General features: G+C 43.4%; 2 protein-coding genes across 3 annotated transcripts; one reads left to right on the top strand and one right to left on the bottom strand.

Annotated features, from left to right (window-relative positions):
* The first annotated feature begins 7,544 nt into the window (after nucleotides 1-7,544).
* Nucleotides 7,545-15,143, top strand: gpr19 (G protein-coupled receptor 19). Of its 2 annotated transcripts, none has more exons than XM_072377885.1 (2): nucleotides 7,545-8,109; nucleotides 12,467-15,143. In XM_072377885.1, exon 2 carries the CDS (start codon nucleotides 12,493-12,495, stop codon nucleotides 13,765-13,767), a length of 1,275 nt encoding a protein of 424 aa, XP_072233986.1. In that variant the 5' UTR covers nucleotides 7,545-8,109; nucleotides 12,467-12,492; the 3' UTR covers nucleotides 13,768-15,143. The 2 variants fall into 2 exon arrangements, with proteins under 2 accessions (XP_072233986.1, XP_072233987.1); XM_072377886.1 differs by lacking the exon at nucleotides 7,545-8,109 and adding an exon at nucleotides 11,536-11,859 and having other exon boundaries at nucleotides 12,026-15,143.
* A 1,508-nt stretch (nucleotides 15,144-16,651) lies between these two features.
* Nucleotides 16,652-18,814, bottom strand: crebl2 (cAMP responsive element binding protein-like 2). Its single transcript, XM_072377209.1, has 3 exons — nucleotides 18,605-18,814; nucleotides 17,431-17,628; nucleotides 16,652-17,338 (listed from the first exon to the last, which is right to left on the bottom strand). The coding sequence occupies exons 1-3, from the start codon at nucleotides 18,617-18,619 to the stop codon at nucleotides 17,189-17,191; spliced, it is 363 nt and encodes a 120-aa protein (XP_072233310.1). The 5' UTR covers nucleotides 18,620-18,814; the 3' UTR covers nucleotides 16,652-17,188.
* Nucleotides 18,815-19,298: the final 484 nt, after the last annotated feature.

Raw genomic sequence — 19,298 nt, 5'->3', positions numbered from 1 at the left:
GTCACATGACTCCAGAACAGGATTTTATGATGATTAGTGCTTTAAGAAGCAATGTTCTGCAAAGAAATGGTAAAAAATGTGGTTTTATATTAGAAAAAAGGAACAATTTTAAGTATATTTGATTCAGACAACCTGGATTCACCAAATTAATGGTGAAAAATGATGCAATCGCCTTGTTATTTTCATTTTTAACGCTTACCTGTAATTATAAAAGGATTATAAGAGTTTTAGTTGAACATGTTGGATGTGGAAGGAAGAACAAACAAAATGGGAAAGAGATAAAAGCGGCTGAAGAGAAGCAGCCGTGGACTGTGGATGGAAGTGAGACTCGGAGACGAATCACCATGGAGACGATGCTGGAGCTTTGGTTTGGTCCAATGAAACATGGAGGATGAAACCATCAGTGATGATGTCTCTCCACAGAGAAAAGAGGGTTAAAACTTCCTTTAGAGCAGCAAACAGTTTGGATCTCAGTTCACATTTAAGGTGGAAACTGCAGAAAAGGCTCCATCCTGCAGAGCTCTGCTGATCCTGACTGATGGAGAACGCTGCTGTTCATCAGAGAAGTCCTCAGAAAACAAGGAACTGATGTAAATTTCAGTCAAAGGGACAGTCTGAGCGGTGGGCTGCTCTTGGTTGTGTTGGTGCTGTTGTTGGTGCTTTAGCTGCTGTGGAAAAGAAGGAAGTGAAAGTGGACAAAGATCTGCTTTGTGATGGTGTAAAACTGTCCAGAGCAGCTGAGCATTTCATCGTCTCTGTGTTGCTAGCTTAACAACAACAACACTTAACTGGTTAGCTCTCTTCTTCTGTCCTGTTTGCTTTGCTTTGCTAAGCCCCCCCACCCTGAATAAAACAGGCCAAAGAGTCCCACATTAACGTCAAATCTTGTTTCTACTCACTACCACCAGATGGCAGACGTGTTTTATCTGAATTATCCCCTGAATTAAGGTGAATTAATCCATCCATCTTCTATAACCGCTTAATCCGGGTCGCGGGGGGGTGGAGCCTATCCCAGCGGTCATCAGGCGAGAGGCGGGGTCACCTGCACAGGGTCACACAACCTAAGGACAGTTTAGAGTTAACCTAACAGCATGTTTTTGGACGGTGGGAGGAAGCCGGAGAACCGGAGAGAACCCAGAGAGAACCCACACATACAGGGAGAACATGCAGCCTCCACACAGACAGAACCAGCCGGGAGTTGAACCTGGAACCTCTGCTGTGAGGCGATGGTGCTGAGCCACATTTAAAATGTTCCAGTAAACCGATGAATGAAATAAAACGCCGTATCAGTGACGCCGTTAGCTCACAGCTAACAGGAAGTGTTTATATGGAAGATGTCCGGGTGAAATTTAAAGAAAATGAATGAATATATTCAACAAGAGAAGATGTTGTGGTTCAAATCTTTGATGAAGATTCAGAGGGTGAGAATTTCCCGTTCAGTCCCTTTCTGATGTTCTCTGGAGAACTTCAGTCCCGTTCTGATGTTCTCTGGAGAACTTCAGTCCTTTTCTGATGTTCTCTGGTCTTTGTTTCTCTGGAGAACTTCAGTCCCGTTCCGATGTTCTCTGGAGAACTTCAGTCCCGTTCCGATGTTCTCTGGAGAACTTCAGTCCCTTTCTGATGTTCTCTGGAGAACTTCAGTCCCGTTTTGATGTTCTCTGGAGAACTTCAGTCCCGTTCCGATGTTCTCTGGAGAACTTCAGTCCCTTTCTGATGTTCTCTGGAGAACTTCAGTCCCTTTCTGATGTTCTCTGGAGAACTTCAGTCCCGTTCTGATGTTCTCTGGAGAACTTCAGTCCCGTTTTGATGTTCTCTGGAGAACTTCAGTCCCGTTCCGATGTTCTCTGGAGAACTTCAGTCCCGTTCTGATGTTCTCTGGAGAACTTCAGTCCCGTTCCGATGTTCTCTGGAGAACTTCAGTCCCTTTCTGATGTTCTCTGGAGAACTTCAGTCCCTTTCTGATGTTCTCTGGAGAACTTCAGTCCCGTTCTGATGTTCTCTGGAGAACTTCAGTCCCGTTCTGATGTTCTCTGGTCTTTGTTTCTGTGTTCTCTGGAGAACTTCAGTCCTGTTCTGATGTTCTCTGGAGAACTTCAGTCCTGTTCTGATGTTCTCTGGTCTTTGTTTCTGTGTTCTCTGGAGAACTTCAGTCCTGTTCTGATGTTCTCTGGTCTTTGTTTCTGTGTTCTCTGGAGAACTTCAGTCCTGTTCTGATGTTCTCCAGAGAACTTCAGTCCTGTTCTGATGTTTCTCTGGAGAACTTCAGTCCCGTTCTGATGTTCTCTGGAGAACTTCAGTCCCGTTCTGATGTTCTCTGGAGAACTTCAGTCCCTTTCTGATGTTCTCTGGAGAACTTCAGTCCCTTTCTGATGTTCTCTGGAGAACTTCAGTCCCGTTCTGATGTTCTCTGGAGAACTTCAGTCCCGTTCTGATGTTCTCTGGAGAACTTCAGTCCCGTTCTGATGTTCTCTGGAGAACTTCAGTCCCTTTCTGATGTTCTCTGGAGAACTTCAGTCCCTTTCTGATGTTCTCTGGAGAACTTCAGTCCTGTTCTGATGTTCTCTGGAGAACTTCAGTCCTGTTCTGATGTTCTCCGGAGAACTTCAGTCCTGTTCTGATGTTCCCTGGTCTTTGTTTCGGTGTTCTCTGGAGAACTTCAGTCCTGTTCTGATGTTCTCTGGTCTTTGTTTCGGTGTTCTCTGGAGAACTTCAGTCCTGTTCTGATGTTCTCTGGAGAACTTCAGTCCCGTTCTGATGTTCTCTGGAGAACTTCAGTCCCGTTCTGATGTTCTCTGGAGAACTTCAGTCCCTTTCTGATGTTCTCTGGAGAACTTCAGTCCCTTTCTGATGTTCTCTGGAGAACTTCAGTCCTGTTCTGATGTTCTCTGGAGAACTTCAGTCCTGTTCTGATGTTCTCCGGAGAACTTCAGTCCTGTTCTGATGTTCCCTGGTCTTTGTTTCGGTGTTCTCTGGAGAACTTCAGTCCCGTTCTGATGTTCTCTGGTCTTTGTTTCGATGTTCTCTGGAGAACTTCAGTCCCGTTCTGATGTTCTCCGGAGAACTTCAGTCCTGTTCTGATGTTCTCTGGAGAACTTCGGTCCTGTTCTGATGTTCTCTGACAGCACAGGCTTCATGAGGCTGTTTTTCAGTCACATAAACAGGATGTTAGCAGTGATGTTTAATGTAAAGTTTGTCGTGGGCGGAGCCTGATCAGACCTCTGGAGCTGACCAATCAGAGCAGACTGAGCTTCTTTTTTTGATGTGGTCTCTTTTTACTCTTTTGGGGAACTTTAAACAGCTGCTGAATCATTTTCAGCCGGATCTTTATCATCTCTTATTGATCCCCACTAAAAATGACCGAGGTCATTATCAGCTGGTTATTAATTTGTGCTTTTCAACAGCTACAAAATAAGAAAATAGAATCTGTTTGCATGATAGAAGATAGTAATGATGGCTGATTTATGACTGAACGATTAATGGATTATGAGATAAATAGAAGAGATAATAGATGGCTTCAGCTCAAAGTTACCTGAGTGCAGAGAAAGAACTTCAAACAAAGAGGGAGATAACTGATGACTTTTCATTGTTCTTAAACCTGACAATAAATGAAACTGTAAATGTTTCCACAGCATCACATAAAGCTCTCAGTTGGATCAAATGTTCACCTTCGTCCTCCTTTTTTCTCTCAGCTGTGTTTTTACTGTTTCTGGTGTTCAGTTTGTGGGTTTTTTCAACATTTTCTTGTTGCTTTCTGTAAAAATCACCTTCTCCCTCCTCGTTCTGTCCTCCCATCATCTCCATTGTTGGTTTCCCGTGGCAACCAGCCTGTTGGAAGATCTGCGGTTGTCATGGTGATGTGCTGCGACAGCAAGCCCTGTCAGCGTCGGACCAATAATTGCAGATGGATGGCGTTTATTCCTTTTATAGAGATGGGAGGCACAGAGACTGCAGGCCGCTGTAAAAAGCAATAACTCTCTGTAAACAACAACAAAATGTTAATAACAACAACACACTTTAAACAACAATAGCAGACCATAAACAACAATAACACCCAGTAAACAACAAACATCACCCTACTGTAAATAACAACAACACACTGTAAACAACAACAACACGTCGTAAACAACAAACATCACCATAATGTAAATAACAACAAAATGTTAATAACAACAAAAAACTGTAAACAACAATAACACACTTTAACCATCAACAACACACCATAAACAACAACACACTGTAAACAACAACAACACACAGTAAACAACAAACATCACCCTACTGTAAACAACAATAACACACTGTAAACAACAATAGCAGACCATAAACAACAACAACACGCAGTAAACAACAAACATCACCCTACTGTAAATAACAACAACACACTGTAAACAACAACCATCACCCTACTGTAAATAACAACAACACACAGTAAACAACAATAACACACCGTAAACAACAACAACACGCAGTAAACAACAAACATCACCCTACTGTAAATAACAACAACACACAGTAAACAACAATAACACACCGTAAACAACAACAACACGCAGTAAACAACAAACATCACCCTACTGTAAATAACAACAACACACAGTAAACAACAACAACACGTCGTAAACAACAAACATCACCATAATGTAAATAACAACAAAATGTTAATAACAACAAAAAACTGTAAACAACAATAACACGCAGTAAACAACAAACATCACCCTACTGTAAACAACAACAACACACTGTAAACAACAATAACACACTGTATATAACAACAACACACCGTAAACAACAACAACACACTGTAAACAACAAACATCACCCTACTGTAAATATCAACACACTGTAAACAACAACACGCAGTAAACAACAAACATCACCCTACTGTAAACAACAACAACACACTGTAAACAACAATAACACACTGTAAATAACAACAACACACTGTAAACAACAACAACACACTGTAAACAACAACAACACACTGTAAACAACAAACATCACCCTACTGTAAATAACAACAACACACTGTAAACAACAATAACACACTGTAAATAACAACAACACACAGTAAACAACAACAACACACAGTAAACAACAAACATCACCCTACTGTAAATAACAACAACACACTGTAAATAACAACAACACACTGTAAACAACAACAACACACTGTAAACAACAACAACACACTGTAAACAACAAACATCACCCTACTGTAAATAACAACAACACACTGTAAATAACAACAACACACAGTAAACAACAACAACACACAGTAAACAACAAACATCACCCTACTGTAAATAACAACAACACACTGTAAATAACAACAACACACTGTAAACAACAACAACACACTGTAAACAACAAACATCACCCTACTGTAAATAACAACAACACACTGTAAATAACAACAACACACTGTAAATAACAACAACACACTGTAAACAACAACAACACACTGTAAACAACAACAACACACTGTAAACAACAAACATCACCCTACTGTAAATAACAACAACACACTGTAAACAACAACAACACACTGTAAACAACAAACATCACCCTACTGTAAATAACAACAACACACTGTAAACAACAATAACACACTGTAAATAACAACAACACACAGTAAACAACAACAACACACAGTAAACAACAAACATCACCCTACTGTAAATAACAACAACACACTGTAAATAACAACAACACACTGTAAACAACAACAACACACTGTAAACAACAACAACACACAGTAAACAACAAACATCACCCTACTGTAAATAACAACAACACACCGTAAACAACAACACATTGTAAACAACAACACATTACACAACAATAACACACTGTAAACAACAACACACTGTAAATAACAACAACATACTGTAAACAACAACAACACACTGTAAACAACAACAACACACCGTAAATAACAACACACTGTAAACAACAATAACACACTGTAAACAACAAACAACATATTGTAAACAACAACATTGAGAAACAATAAAAGCAACAGCAGCTAAATCCTCTTGCATCCAGCAGCAATCTAAAGGCCCAAATGTGAGTCCTGATGAGTTCAGGTTCATCTGAGGTGGAGGTTGAGACTTTCAAACCCAAAGTGAAGCTGAGGATACAAACGTATCCATGGGAACGGCATTTTTCTGCATTTTATTGCGCTTAAATGGCATAAACATCGACGACTGCAACAAATAAAAGAACAAAAATAAAGCTGCACAATTAATCAAATTTTAATCTCAAGATAGTTGAAGGTGAGAATTTCCCTCACAGAGTGGATCGAAGAGGGCGGGGCTTTCAACGGGTCGATGAGGTCATAACAACGGGGAAAAGGTGGAGGTAGATGGGGCACGGGGGGGGGCGGGGTCTGAATGTCTGAATGGAAACCAGTGTGTCAGCAGTAATGAGGACTGGGTTTCTCTGAGTACTGATAAGTGAACTGGGGGTGAACTTGTTCAAAGTTGTGTTCATGAGTTCAGAAAAGGATCAAAAAGGAAAGAAAAACGTGGAAATGTGTTCAGAACCCGAGGTGTCACATGTAGTGATGTCATCAGTGATGTCACCACATGCAAATTAGGTGATTAACTTTAAACTTTAAAACAGTATTTTCCTCCTTTGTCTCTTCGTCTCTTTGCCTCTTCGTCTCTTTGCCTCTTTGTCTCTTTGCCTCTTCGTCTCTTTTCCTCTTTGTCTCTTTGTCTCTTCGTCTCTTTGTCGCTTTGCCTCTTTGCCTCTTCGTCTCTTTGCCTCTTTGTCTCTTTGTCTCTTCGTCTCTTTGTCGCTTTGCCTCTTTGCCTCTTCGTCTCTTTGCCTCTTTGTCTCTTTGTCTCTTCGTCTCTTTGCCTCTTTGTCTCTTTGCCTCTTTTCCTCTTTGTCTCTTTGCCTCTTCGTCTCGTCGTCTCTTTGTCTCTGTGTCTCTTCGTCTCTTCGTCTCTTTGTCTCTTTGCCTCTTCGTCTCTTCGTCTCTTTGTCGCTTTGCCTCTTTGCCTCTTCGTCTCTTTGCCTCTTTGTCTCTTTGTCTCTTCGTCTCTTTGCCTCTTTGTCTCTTTGCCTCTTTTCCTCTTTGTCTCTTTGCCTCTTCGTCTCTTCGTCTCTTCGTCTCTTTGTCTCTTTGTCTCTTTGTCTCTGTGTCTCTTCGTCTCTTTGTGTCTTTGTCTCTTTGCCTCTTTGCCTCTTCGTCTCTTCGTCTCTTTGTCGCTTTGCCTCTTTGTCTCTTTGTGTCTTTGTCTCTTTGTCTCTGTGTCTCTTTGTCTCTTTGCCTCTTTGTCTCTTTGTCTCTTTGCCTCTTTGTCTCTTCGTCTCTTCGTCTCTTTGTCGCTTTGCCTCTTTGTGTCTTTGTCTCTTTGTCTCTTTGTCTCTTTGTCTCTTCGTCTCTTATCCTTTTCATCTGCAGCCTGTTGAAAAGCTGCAGTCAGAATATGAAGCTTTCCCTTCTTTGTTCAGGGGCCCCCAGTGTTCTGCTCCGGGCCCCAGAAGCTGCTCAGTCCGCCCCTGCTAGTTGAACGCTCCTCTTCATCAGCTGCATCTTCATCCTCCGGCTGCCCAGAGGAGACGGACAGCCATGATGCCTTCCTCCTCCTCCTCCTCCTCCCGCTGAGAATGACGGAAAAACACCAGCATGAAGCTCCTCTCCCCGCTGGTTCCGTGCACTGACCCCCCTCCCTGCAGGACTCGGTAACGGAACCCTGCAGCCCGCTGAGGACCGGGCTCGGTTCGGTTCTGTCCAGGCCGCGTCCGCGACGCTGCGACACGGCTTGTTTACGCGTGAGATCCGGAGCTGAAGGAGGAGATCCGGGGCTGAAGGAGGAGATCCGGGGCTGAAGGAGGAGATCCGGAGCTGAAGGAGGAGATCCGGGGCTGAAGGAGGAGATCCGGGGCTGAAGGAGGAGATCCGGGGCTGAAGGAGGAGATCCGGAGCTGAAGGAGGAGATCCGGGGCTGAAGGAGGAGATCCGGGGCTGAAGGAGGAGATCCGGGGCTGAAGGAGGAGATCCGGAGCTGAAGGAGGAGATCCGGGGCTGAAGGAGGAGATCCGGGGCTGAAGGAGGAGATCCGGGGCTGAAGGAGGAGATCCAGGGATGCCAAACATGTAAGATGGAGCCGATCACATTCATTATTTATTTCATCCATTCTTCGCTGAAATGAAGCGCGTCACTTTCAGCTTTTTTCATGCCGTGAAATGGATTTTATCTCATTTTAAATATCTAAACGAGCCCCGTTTATCAGAGGGTGATGAAGAGGAGGGAGGAAGGGCTGCAACAGATGATGAGCCGCTGAAATGATTCAGTTAGAGGATTAAAAGCAGTCAGAAAAGGATGGAGACTCAGCCTGGAGGTGAGAACAGTCAAAAGAAGTGTGACACACTGGAAATTCTTCCATTTTCCTTCCTGTCAGCCAGTCTGAGGAGAACAGTTTCCTGCTGTGTCTCATGGAAGCTGCTTTAGGACCAGATCAGTACACGTTTCCATGTAAAAATAGATTAAACTCACATTAAATGGCTGAATTCACTCTGTCTGCAGTCAAATAAAAGCTTTATTATTTAATTATCTGATTAAATGAGTCTTCAGTCAGTTATTAGATGAATGTAAGTTAAGTAAATGTTAATTCAGCCTGAGTGGTGATTGCAATAAACCTGTTTTAGAGACAATAAACCTGTTTTAAAGCCTCCATGTAAGGAATAAACTCCTTCTCCTCCACCTCTTGCATCGTCACTGAGAAGCTTTCCATAATGATGCAGAAGAGCCACCAATCAGAGTCTTTCTAACATCACAGATCTGCGAAATAAATCATTTCATCAGTTAAAATGGTGTAATTACAGGGATATTACATGTGAGCAGGTGTAATAAACCTTTTCCAGTGAAACAGAAGCTGATGAGAGCAATAAAAGCTGCACATTTTCCCTCATTCAGCTGTTTCCTCGGCGTGTTTTTGATTAAAAGCTGAAACTGTATCTGCTGAAAGGTGGAAGAAGCTGTGGGAACCTGAACATTTTCAGTTTTAACCTTAAAAATATGGGTATTAATGAAGTTTCAACTGCTGATTTTAACCTTAAACTCTCACAGAAACGTTTTATTAAACAGATTCTTCAACTTAAACCTCAATTTGAATATGAAATCATTTGTCCTGGTTACTATCAGAATAATCCATCTTATTTAGTGGATTTTTCTCACTTTACAGGAGGCATTAGATGTGGTTTCTGAGGCTAAATCCAGCTGAGTCAGCACAATAATGACCATAAACAGAGAGCTTATTTCTCCTGGGCTTCTTCACAGCCCTAATGGTCGCCCTCAGAGGAGACCTGGGGTCTCTTAACTGGGCCCCAGTGAAGGAGGAATGAAATCAGGAGCTATCATTTCTATGGCTTCTGCTCACGATACGAAGGTTTGATGCGTTTCATCCTGCAGTGAGAACAAAACTAAGGACTTCTCGTCCAGCCCATGGTTTCTGGAGGTTTAACGTTTCCCCAGCTGTGGAATGACCCTTGATGAGCAGTGATGTCAGCCCTCCGAACAGCTTCATTAGACCAAAAGGAAAAGCAGTTAACTGCGTTATTTTACCCTGAATGTGACGCTAAGCAGCCAAAATACTGACCGACTGACCCTAAACACTGATGTAAAGACTCTGATCCACACACTTAAGACAATTAAATCCATTGTTAGCAAGCTAGCTTCACCGTTTTTGTGTTGACTTTAGGTAGAGTTTGTTTCTGTATTTATCAGACGCTTTTATCCAAAGCTAACAAGCTAAACAAAAAGCTAACAATAAGCTACATAGAAGGAACCCAGGAGTCCGACTCTTCTTTAGCAGCTTCTTTAGCAGCTTCTTTAGGAGCTTCTTTAGCAGCTTCTTTAGGAGCTTCTTTAGCAGCTTCTTTAGGAGCTTCTTGAGCAGCTTCTTTAGCAGCTTCTTTAGCAGCTTCTTTAGGAGCTTCTTCAGGAGCAGTGTTTCTGTTTCTGTATTTATCAGACGCTTTTATTCAAAGCGACTTACAAATGAAGATATAACAGCTTTATAAAAAGCTAACAATAAGCTCCATAGAAGGAACCCAGGAGTCCGACTCTGTCAGAGGGGACAGAGTAGAGATAGGGTGCAGGCATAGAAGGAAGAGCAGAAAGATAAAGAGATAGAGGGGGGAGGGAAGTACAAGGTAAGTGCTGGGATAGGAGATGCTCTCTGAAGAGCTGGGTTTTCAGGAGCTTCTTGAAGATAGACAGGGACGCCCCTGTTCTGGTAGCGCTCGGTAGGTCATTCCACCATCGTGGGACGACACATGAACAGAGTTTGGATTGTCTTAGGCGTGGTGTAGGAGCTGCTAGACGACAATCCTGGGACCAACGGAGGGACCCAGTTGGGACAGAAGCCTTTGCAAGAGCATTCAAGTAGATGGAGCTGTTCCATTAAGCTCTTTGTAGCTAACATCAGGGACTTGGACCTGATGCTAAGGGCAGCCAGAGGAGCTCAATGAACAGAGGGGGGGGCGTGTTCTTTTAGGCTGATCCAAGACCAGACGCACCGCCGCGTTCTGGACCATCTGCAGAGGTTTCACAGGCTGGAGACCAGTTAGGAGACCAGTTAGGAGACCAGTTAGGAAACCAGTTAGGAGACCAGTTAGGAGAGCAGTTAGGAAACCAGTTAGGAGACCAGTTAGGAGAGCAGATAGGAAACCAGTTAGGAGAGCAGTTAGGAGACCAGTTAGGAAACCAGTTAGGAGAGCAGTTAGGAGACCGGTTAGGAGACCAGTTAGGAGAACAGTTAGGAAACCAGTTAGGAGACCAGTTAGGAGACCAGTTAGGAGAGCAGTTAGGAAACCAGTTAGGAGACCAGTTAGGAGACCAGTTAGGAGACCAGTTAGGAGACCAGTTAGGAGAGCAGTTAGGAAACCAGTTAGGAGACCAGTTAGGAGACCAGTTAGGAAACCAGTTAGGAAACCAGTTAGGAGAGCAGTTAGGAAACCAGTTAGGAGACCAGTTAGGAAACCAGTTAGGAAACCAGTTAGGAAACCAGTTAGGAGAGCAGTTAGGAAACCAGTTAGGAGACCAGTTAGGAGAACAGTTAGGAGAGCAGTTAGGAAACCAGTTAGGAGACCAGTTAGGAGACCAGTTAGGAAACCAGTTAGGAGACCAGTTAGGAGAGCAGTTAGGAAACCAGTTAGGAGAGCAGTTAGGAGACCAGTTAGGAAACCAGTTAGGAGAGCAGTTAGGAAACCAGTTAGGAGACCAGTTAGGAGACCAGTTAGGAAACCAGTTAGGAGACCAGTTAGGAGACCAGTTAGGAAACCAGTTAGGAGACCAGTTAGGAAACCAGTTAGGAGACCAGTTAGGAGACCAGTTAGGAGACCAGTTAGGAAACCAGTTAGGAGAACAGTTAGGAAACCAGTTAGGAAACCAGTTAGGAGAGCAGTTAGGAAACCAGTTAGGAAACCAGTTAGGAGACCAGTTAGGAGACCAGTTAGGAGACCAGTTAGGAGACCAGTTAGGAAACCAGTTAGGAAACCAGTTAGGAGAGCAGTTAGGAAACCAGTTAGGAGAGCGTTGCAGTAGTGAAGGTGGGAGATGACCATGGCCTGCACCAGGAGCTGGGGGGCATGTTGGGTCAGGTATGGTCTGATCTTTCTTATGTTTAGTAATGCAAAGCGGCTGAACGAGTAACCGAGGTAACGTGATCTTTGAAGGTTAGTTGGTCATCAATCAGGACACCCAAGTTTTTAACTACCTTTGATGGAGCAAGAGATTCAGTTTGGATGCAGATGCTGTGTTGTATGGTTGGTTTGGCTGGGAAGACCAGCAGCTCAGTTTTAGAGGTTAAGTTGGAGGTGATGGGCTTTCATCCATGTTGATATGTCAGAGAGAGTCTGAGATTCAGCTGAGACCGTGTGGTCGTCAGGTGGGAATGACAGATAGAGCTGGGTATCATCAGCATAACATTGGTATGAGAAGCCATGAGATCAGATGATCTGTCCCAGTGAGTTGGTGTATATGGCAAAGAGAAGAGGTCCCAGTACTGAGCCATCCACATTTCCTCACATTTATCGTTTCCTCACATGCCATCGGTTAGGTTTAGTAAAAGCATCCAAACTCTGAGACAAAGTTGGTCTCCTCTCTGCGTCACCACCTACTGAGAAACCAGTACAGTACAGCATTACTTCTCCCGCTGCCATAGTTCTGTGGTTTCTCACAAATCAGATAAAATATCTCACCTACGTTGAGGCCACTTGGTACATTTTCCGTACCCAACAAGCTCGCTCTTACCTGCCAATGACCATAAAACCACCTTCTTACCAGCAAAAACTCCTCTGGGATCCTCTGGATCCTCCTACCTTTTGACTAAGGTGCAGCTTCGCTCTTCACTGATGGAAAAAGCTTTTTGTAAAGAAGTAATTCATAGAACATTCCTCATTTGTCTCAGCTGATGTTTGACTAACTATGAATCTGTTTGTATGCCGACAGATTGCCTCTGATGCAGCAGTATAGCTATGGTGTACGCCCAGCCAACACACAGAGTTGGTGTAAATCCATCCCTCTACTCTCCATCTTTCATGTATCAGATGTCATTTAACTTTTCCAAGAGAGAAAACTCAACTGTCCTGGCAGCCTTACCCACCACTGCGCTATACAGCCTCGAGGGCGCCTCCTCCAGCCAGTCAAACGCGACCTCTGCCTCCTATGAGCTGACTCCAGGTGAGGTCGCCATCCTGGGCCTGGTCTTTGGGGTTCTTTGGCTGGTCTCCATCCTAGGAAATGCCCTCGTCTGCCTGGTCATCCACCGGAGCCGGCGGACTCAGTCCACCACCAACTACTTTGTGGTCTCTATGGCCTGCGCGGACCTGCTCATGAGCCTCAGCTGCGCTCCCTTTATCCTCCTGCAGGTGGCCTCAGGACGATGGCCGCTGAGTGCGGCGGCCTGCAAGGTCGTGCGCTACCTTCAACACCTCTGTCCAGGTGTCCAGGTCTACGTGCTGCTCTCCATCTCCGTAGATCGCTTCTACACAATCGTTTATCCTCTCAGCTTCAAGGTGTCCAGGGAAAAGGCGAAGAAGATGATCCTGGCCTCGTGGCTGTTTGATGCAGCCTTCGTCCTGCCCTGCCTCTTCTTCTATGGATCCACATCTACAGACAGCCATTGCGACTTTTTCCTTCCAGACAGCTGGGGCAGTGTGGCCTATGCTGCTGTTCACATCCTGGTTGGGTTCTTGGTCCCGGTGGCATTGATCGTGTCCTTCTACCAGCGGGTGGTCCGCTACATCTGGAGGATCAGCGCCGACGGCCACACGGTGCGCCGGACGATGAACATTGTCCCACGGACTAAAGTCAAGACCATCAAGATGTTTCTCATGCTCAACTCAGTTTTCTTCCTCACCTGGACACCTTTCTACATCGCCCAGCTATGGCACCCAAAAGAGTCCGCCGGCCCCAACAGGCAGGGACTCCTGTTTTTCACAACCATCGCCTGGATCTGCTTTAGTTCCACGGCATCCAAGCCCACCCTGTACTCTGTCTACAACGCAAACTTCAGGCGTGGCATGCTGGAGACCTTCTGCATGTCATCCATGAAGTGCTACCGCAGTAATGCATACACCATCACCGCCAGTTCACGGATGGCCAAAAAGAACTATGTTGGGGTGGTGGACATCCCAGTGCAAGCAAAGACGGTCACCAAGGACTCGGTGTACGATGCATTTGACCGCGAGGGGAAAGAAAAGAAGGTGGCTTGGCCCACCAACGCCAACCCTCCAAACACCTTTGTGTGACTGACCTTGGATGGTTTTAACCTGCAAACACAGAACTTTTATTTAGCTAGAGCTAGCTGAATGCTAAAGAGCTAGCACTGTCTGAAAAAGTTCACAGAATGTGTTCAGTTTGTAAAAAGGGCTTTTTTTTTCTGATGTGACAAACTTCCCGGGCAGCCATCACTTTTATACTTCACATCAAATCAGAATTTATGTCTGTGTTGTGTTTTGATGGATCGTTTTGTCATGGACCCAACGAATTCCTTGTTTTCAGAAGGTCAGCTCGTTAGCCAGCTAACTCGTTAGCCAGCTAACTCGTTAGCCAGCTAACTCGTTAGCCAGCTAACTCGTTAGCCAGCTAACACCGTCTGTGACCATCTGTCAGTGAATTCTTGTAACAGCATCTGGTTTGCTACCGTAATCTATGTGGTAGAAGCTAACATTAGTAAAAGATTACCGTTTACATCGTGTGCTTTGCTACTTTAAAGAGTAACAGTGAGCTGGCTAGCTGACAAACCCTAAAACTACAGCTTGTTATCATGAACTGGACTGAATCACAGTGAAGCTCACAGTCTAATAGGGAAATTTACTTTGTCCAGAGCTGTAAAAAGTTTAAAGTCATGCATTGTTTGAATCATCAGTGTTTAGCCTTTGAGCAAAGCTCTTGTAATGGTGTCTAAATCTCATGGTTTAGCGAAAGATGCTAGCTTTAGCTGTTTCCATCATGCTTGGGTCTGTTTAGACATAATTCTTGTGTTTTCAACTTGCTGAGAGGCTCTAATACAGACCCTCTAATCTCGCTTTAGGATCATTTCTTTTTGCACAAACTGTAGGATCAGCCTCTACCCAAACCAGCAGGCAGATATGTTAGTAAATAAGTGGAAATTATGTGGAAATGGAATTATCACAGCTGGCTGAAAAAGGGTGGTTGGACTGTGGGGCAACAGCAGCTGGTTTAAGAGCAGATCAGTTGTCTCCAGTAATGTTCATCTTCTCTCTTCTTTTCTCTATTTCTTCCTTTCTCCAAAACTAAAGGTAACCAGACAATAGTGGTGGCAGAATCTGATAATAGAGGAGCATCTTGATGTCATATGACTTCCTAGATTAAAAAAGCTGGTCATCTGCTGAGCTAAAGTTCGATATAAAACTCAGATGGGTATCAAATTGGTTCATTTTCTGATCCTGGATAGAAAATATTTAGAAAAATGGTAAGTAAACCGATCATAGAGTCTAACATCTGAACACCTGCTTGATGTTAGGAGAGAATATTAGCTTAAATGTTCTGTTTGTCTGTTCATCCCTCCGGCTCTTGAAAGGAGCTACTTTGCTTTTCTTAATTTTCTGTGATATGTAAGAATAGCAGATGTTCATATTAAATGTGACTAAAGTTACAAGGTTTGAACACTTGGTTTCCAAAAGCTTTTTTCTTCATCTGCAGCAGAAAAAAACACATCCAGAAGTACAGGAAGCACAGTTCAATTGGTGCAATCTCTGCAGGCTTCCAGAAATGGGCCAATCAGAAGAAAGGGGGCTTTTAGGGCAGGATTTAATAAAGAGAGGAGCTAAAACGACTTGTTTCAGAGGATGAACTGAAGAGTTGCTTAATGAGACAATGTGAAGATCCGTATCTGTCTTTAACCATAACCCTAATAAAACAGTTAGATTTTAAAGGTTTGAGTTTTATTTCAGTTCTGAGTAACTGTTAGCTTCGCTCCCCATCTTAACTAACCCTAACCCATCTTAACTAACCCTAACCCATCTTAATTAACCCTAACCCATCTTAACTAACCCTAACCCATCTTAATTAACCCTAACCCATCTTAACTAACCCTAACCCATCTTACTTAACCCTAACCCATCTTAACTAACCCTAACCCATCTTAATTAACCCTAACCCATCTTAACTAACCCTAACCCATCTTAATTAACCCTAACCCATCTTAACTAACCCTAACCCATCTTAATTAACCCTAACCCATCTTAACTAACCCTAACCCATCTTAACTAACCCTAAACCAACCCTAACCAATCGTAACTAACCCTAACCCATCTTAATTAACCCTTTACAGATAATAAATAAAAAAAAGAATAAGTACAAAACAATAAAATACAGCAAAATTGAATAAGATAAAGTGTCACCATCCTACTGGGTATTAAAAGCCATCTGAAATAAATATGTTTTTAGCCCTGATTTAAAGAGGCCCAGGTCAGAAATAAGACGCATCTCGGGGGGGGGGGCTTATTCCAGAGCCTGGGGGCAGCAGCAGAAAAGGTTCGGTCACCCCAGGGCTTGTATTTGGACCTGAACACTTCCAGTAAAAGTTGATTTGTTGACCTCAGAGCTCTTCCAGGGTTACAGACAGTTAAAAGCTCAGATAAATGCGATGGGGTGAGGCCGTTAAGAGCTTTAAAAACAAACTTTAAAAGGTTAAAATCAGTTCTATAAAGGACAGGAAGCCAGTGAAGGGAGTTAAGAACAGGAGTGATGTGCACAGGTCTGTCAGTGTTGGTTAAAAACGGGCAGCAGCAGCATTTTGCACCAGTTAAAGGCGACTGAGAGAAGTCTGGGAGACGCAGACATAAAGTCCATAGCTGTAGTCTAACCTTGATGGTTAGAAAAGCTTCAGATTTCACAGATTTAACTTCCTGTTTCTCTGAGTTCATGAAAATATTGATTCATTTGAATAATTTTATCCATTAAATACAATCTGCTGCTGTGTTTGGGATCATTTTTCCACTTTCAACTGAGAGCTGAAATGAAGAAGAAGAAGAAGAAGAAGAAGTCCAGTTTCCCTTATTCAAGCTCTTATGATTGTGTCTCATGTTTAAAAACGGCTTTATTCACTTTATTCATTTTGGTAGAAAACTGTGCGTCTTTGATCAAATAAACACGACTCACTCTCAGTTATATTTAATTAAATGTTTTATTTGCTTTGAGTAACAAGTTCAGTTGGAGCTACAAACATTCTCTACAATCATTTAACAAAGTGCTTCTGCCACGTTTAAGAAAGTGCACAAAACTGTTCATGTAACTGACTAAAGAAGGAGAAAAAGACTCAAACAAAACCACCTCTGGGGGAATCTCTGTGTTCATGTGAACCAAACCAGATACAAAACTATGTCAGGCTGATCAGCTCTGAGCTTTAATGCTACAACAGGCCTGCAGACACACATCACCAAGTCCAGGAGAACGGCTTCTCTTCAGGAGCCATCAGGCAGTCATGTGACCTGTTTTCACTGAAACCACATTCAAAGGAGCTTTAACGCCAACCAAGGGAAATTTAGAGCGAATTAAAAGCTTTTCAGCATCTCCAAAGACCAAACTCTTCTTAAATCAGTGGAGAGAAAATGAAAGTCAGGCCCTGGTTCACAGGTCACAGGCTGCTGATGAAGGGAGACAAAGAGAAAGAAGCTGAAATGTAAGAAGTCTCTGTGGGACGCTCTAACTGATGCTGATGCTGTTGTTCTTGCTGTTCTTGGACATCTTGGTGCCGCTGCCGCCTTGAGGCATCTTCTGCTCGTCTCCGGTCAGCAGAGCTTTGATCTCGGACGGGATCTTGCCCTGATCCATGGCCGAACACCACTGCTTGTACTGCAGAGACAAACCAAGGCGTGAAGGTCCGGTTAGAGGAAAACAGAAGCTTTCGTTTCTTTCTTTGAGGAGGAAACCTCGGCTCTGCTCACCATCTCCAGCTCCTCCCGCAGGGCGCAGATGGCTCTCTCCTTACTGGACACCAGCTCCTCCAGGTACTGGTAGCGCAGCTTCTTTCTGGCCCGGCACTCTCTGGCGCTCTGGCGGCTCCGCTCCAGCTTGGCCTTCAGGTCGATCTTTGCAGGTTTACGCCCGCGTTTTCCCGGCTTCTTCACTTTGCCTGCCACCATCTGACAGAAAACAGAGTTTATACCAAAAAAAACAACAGCAGATGAGCTTTTTAAGAAATATTATCTGTTTTATGGACCATTTCTGTAACTTTTATTCATCCAAATGTTCAACTGAGGTCATGTTGTTGAGATTTTATAGGAAATCAAACGTTATTGTAGATGTTTTCAAATTAAATAATTTGTTAAATGATCATAAACATGGCACAACATGAATTTTTGAGGCCTGTTTTCACTTAAATACGGCTGAATTTGACTCCCGTCACAGTATTTTTCCACTGTAGTTGCTCTACTTTTAAAGATCTAAATGCATCTCCCACCTCTGAGGTGTGGGAGGATAAATGATAGGTCAGGTGGGCTGTAAGGTCACGTGCTTTAGGGCGTCTTTTACAGAACCAAGTCGTTTTGTTTTCACTCTGAAGCAGGTTCAGGGTCTCAGTGTGGTGCCTTTAGGGACCTGAGGTTGTCTGTTTCTGTCCAACGCTAAAGGAAATTTAATAAGGAAGCCAAACACTGATTAACAGGGAAATTAAATGACTGGTTGCTGCCCTGCTTCTCACGCAGAGCATTCACTGGCTCAGGGTTTGACTCGTTTACAGCATCTAATGTTCGGTTTTCTGATAAAAACAGAAAGTCTACGTCCAAATCTGAGACCTGAGTAACAAAAAGCCAGATTGGTGTCCCGATGTGCTCAGTTTGAAGATAAAATGTTGGATGGAAATTAGTAAAAACACCAAAATAAGCCGCCCTGGTAAGTACTAAAGGGCCCGTTTTAGCCTCCGACATGTAAACAGTCTGAGCTGTAAGATGCTAACATTAGCTGCAGTTAGCACACAGGCTCCAAAACGGCTGACTACTTCAGGTCCAAACAGTTGTAGCCAACTAGATCGGAACCGAACCCGATCGGTTTAAACGTTAACTGGTTAAATACGTGAACTTGGTAACTGTAGCTCTCGTTAGCAGCCGTTAGCTTCCTCACTTTGTTGTCATCCATCTGGCTCACGTTAGCTCCGCTCAGCTCAGAAACGGAGAAGAGAAGTTCCGAAGACCCGAACCAGCAGTTCCGAAGACCCGAACCAGCAGTTCCGAAGACCCGAACCAAAGGTCCAGCTGCGTCGAAACCAACCTGAACACACAGCTACACCAGAGAAGCGATAAGCGTGTTGTTATCGTCTCTGTTTACATCGCGTTTCCTGTTGACGTTACGCGCTTACGTCATACATATGTTTTGTAATTCAAACAAACCTTTATTAACAAATGTCAAAGTGAAAGAACAATCGCGAAGAAACGTGAAGTAGGTCCAAGTAGAGAAGATAAACAGGCAGAAATAGACATGATAATGTAATAAATTACCAATAAAATATAAAAGACGTATTTTATTAATAATTCTGAGGTTTCAAAGTAAAATATTTGCCCCAAAAAACGGCCACATTTGACAGATTCAAGGAGATATTGGACCTGCTGGAAGAAAAACAGTTGGTTTTTCGCGAAGGTTTTCTTAAAAAATTCAACAACAAATGTGAAGGGAATTAAACAAAAGTAAAGTGTGTACACCACAAAATATTCCAAATAGTCTTTTTGTGCCACTTACATAATTCTGCTCTAAATTAAAAAAAAAAGCTGTGACGTGTTTAAAACAATAAAAGGTTTATTACTAGTTACTCATTTTATTA

The sequence above is a fragment of the Leuresthes tenuis genome, unplaced genomic scaffold (genome assembly GCF_036924035.1).
Source record: "Leuresthes tenuis unplaced genomic scaffold, fLeuTen1.0.hap1 SCAF_23, whole genome shotgun sequence".
Taxonomy (NCBI): Eukaryota; Metazoa; Chordata; class Actinopteri; order Atheriniformes; family Atherinopsidae; genus Leuresthes; species Leuresthes tenuis.
This window is presented reverse-complemented; position numbering and strand designations above follow the sequence as displayed.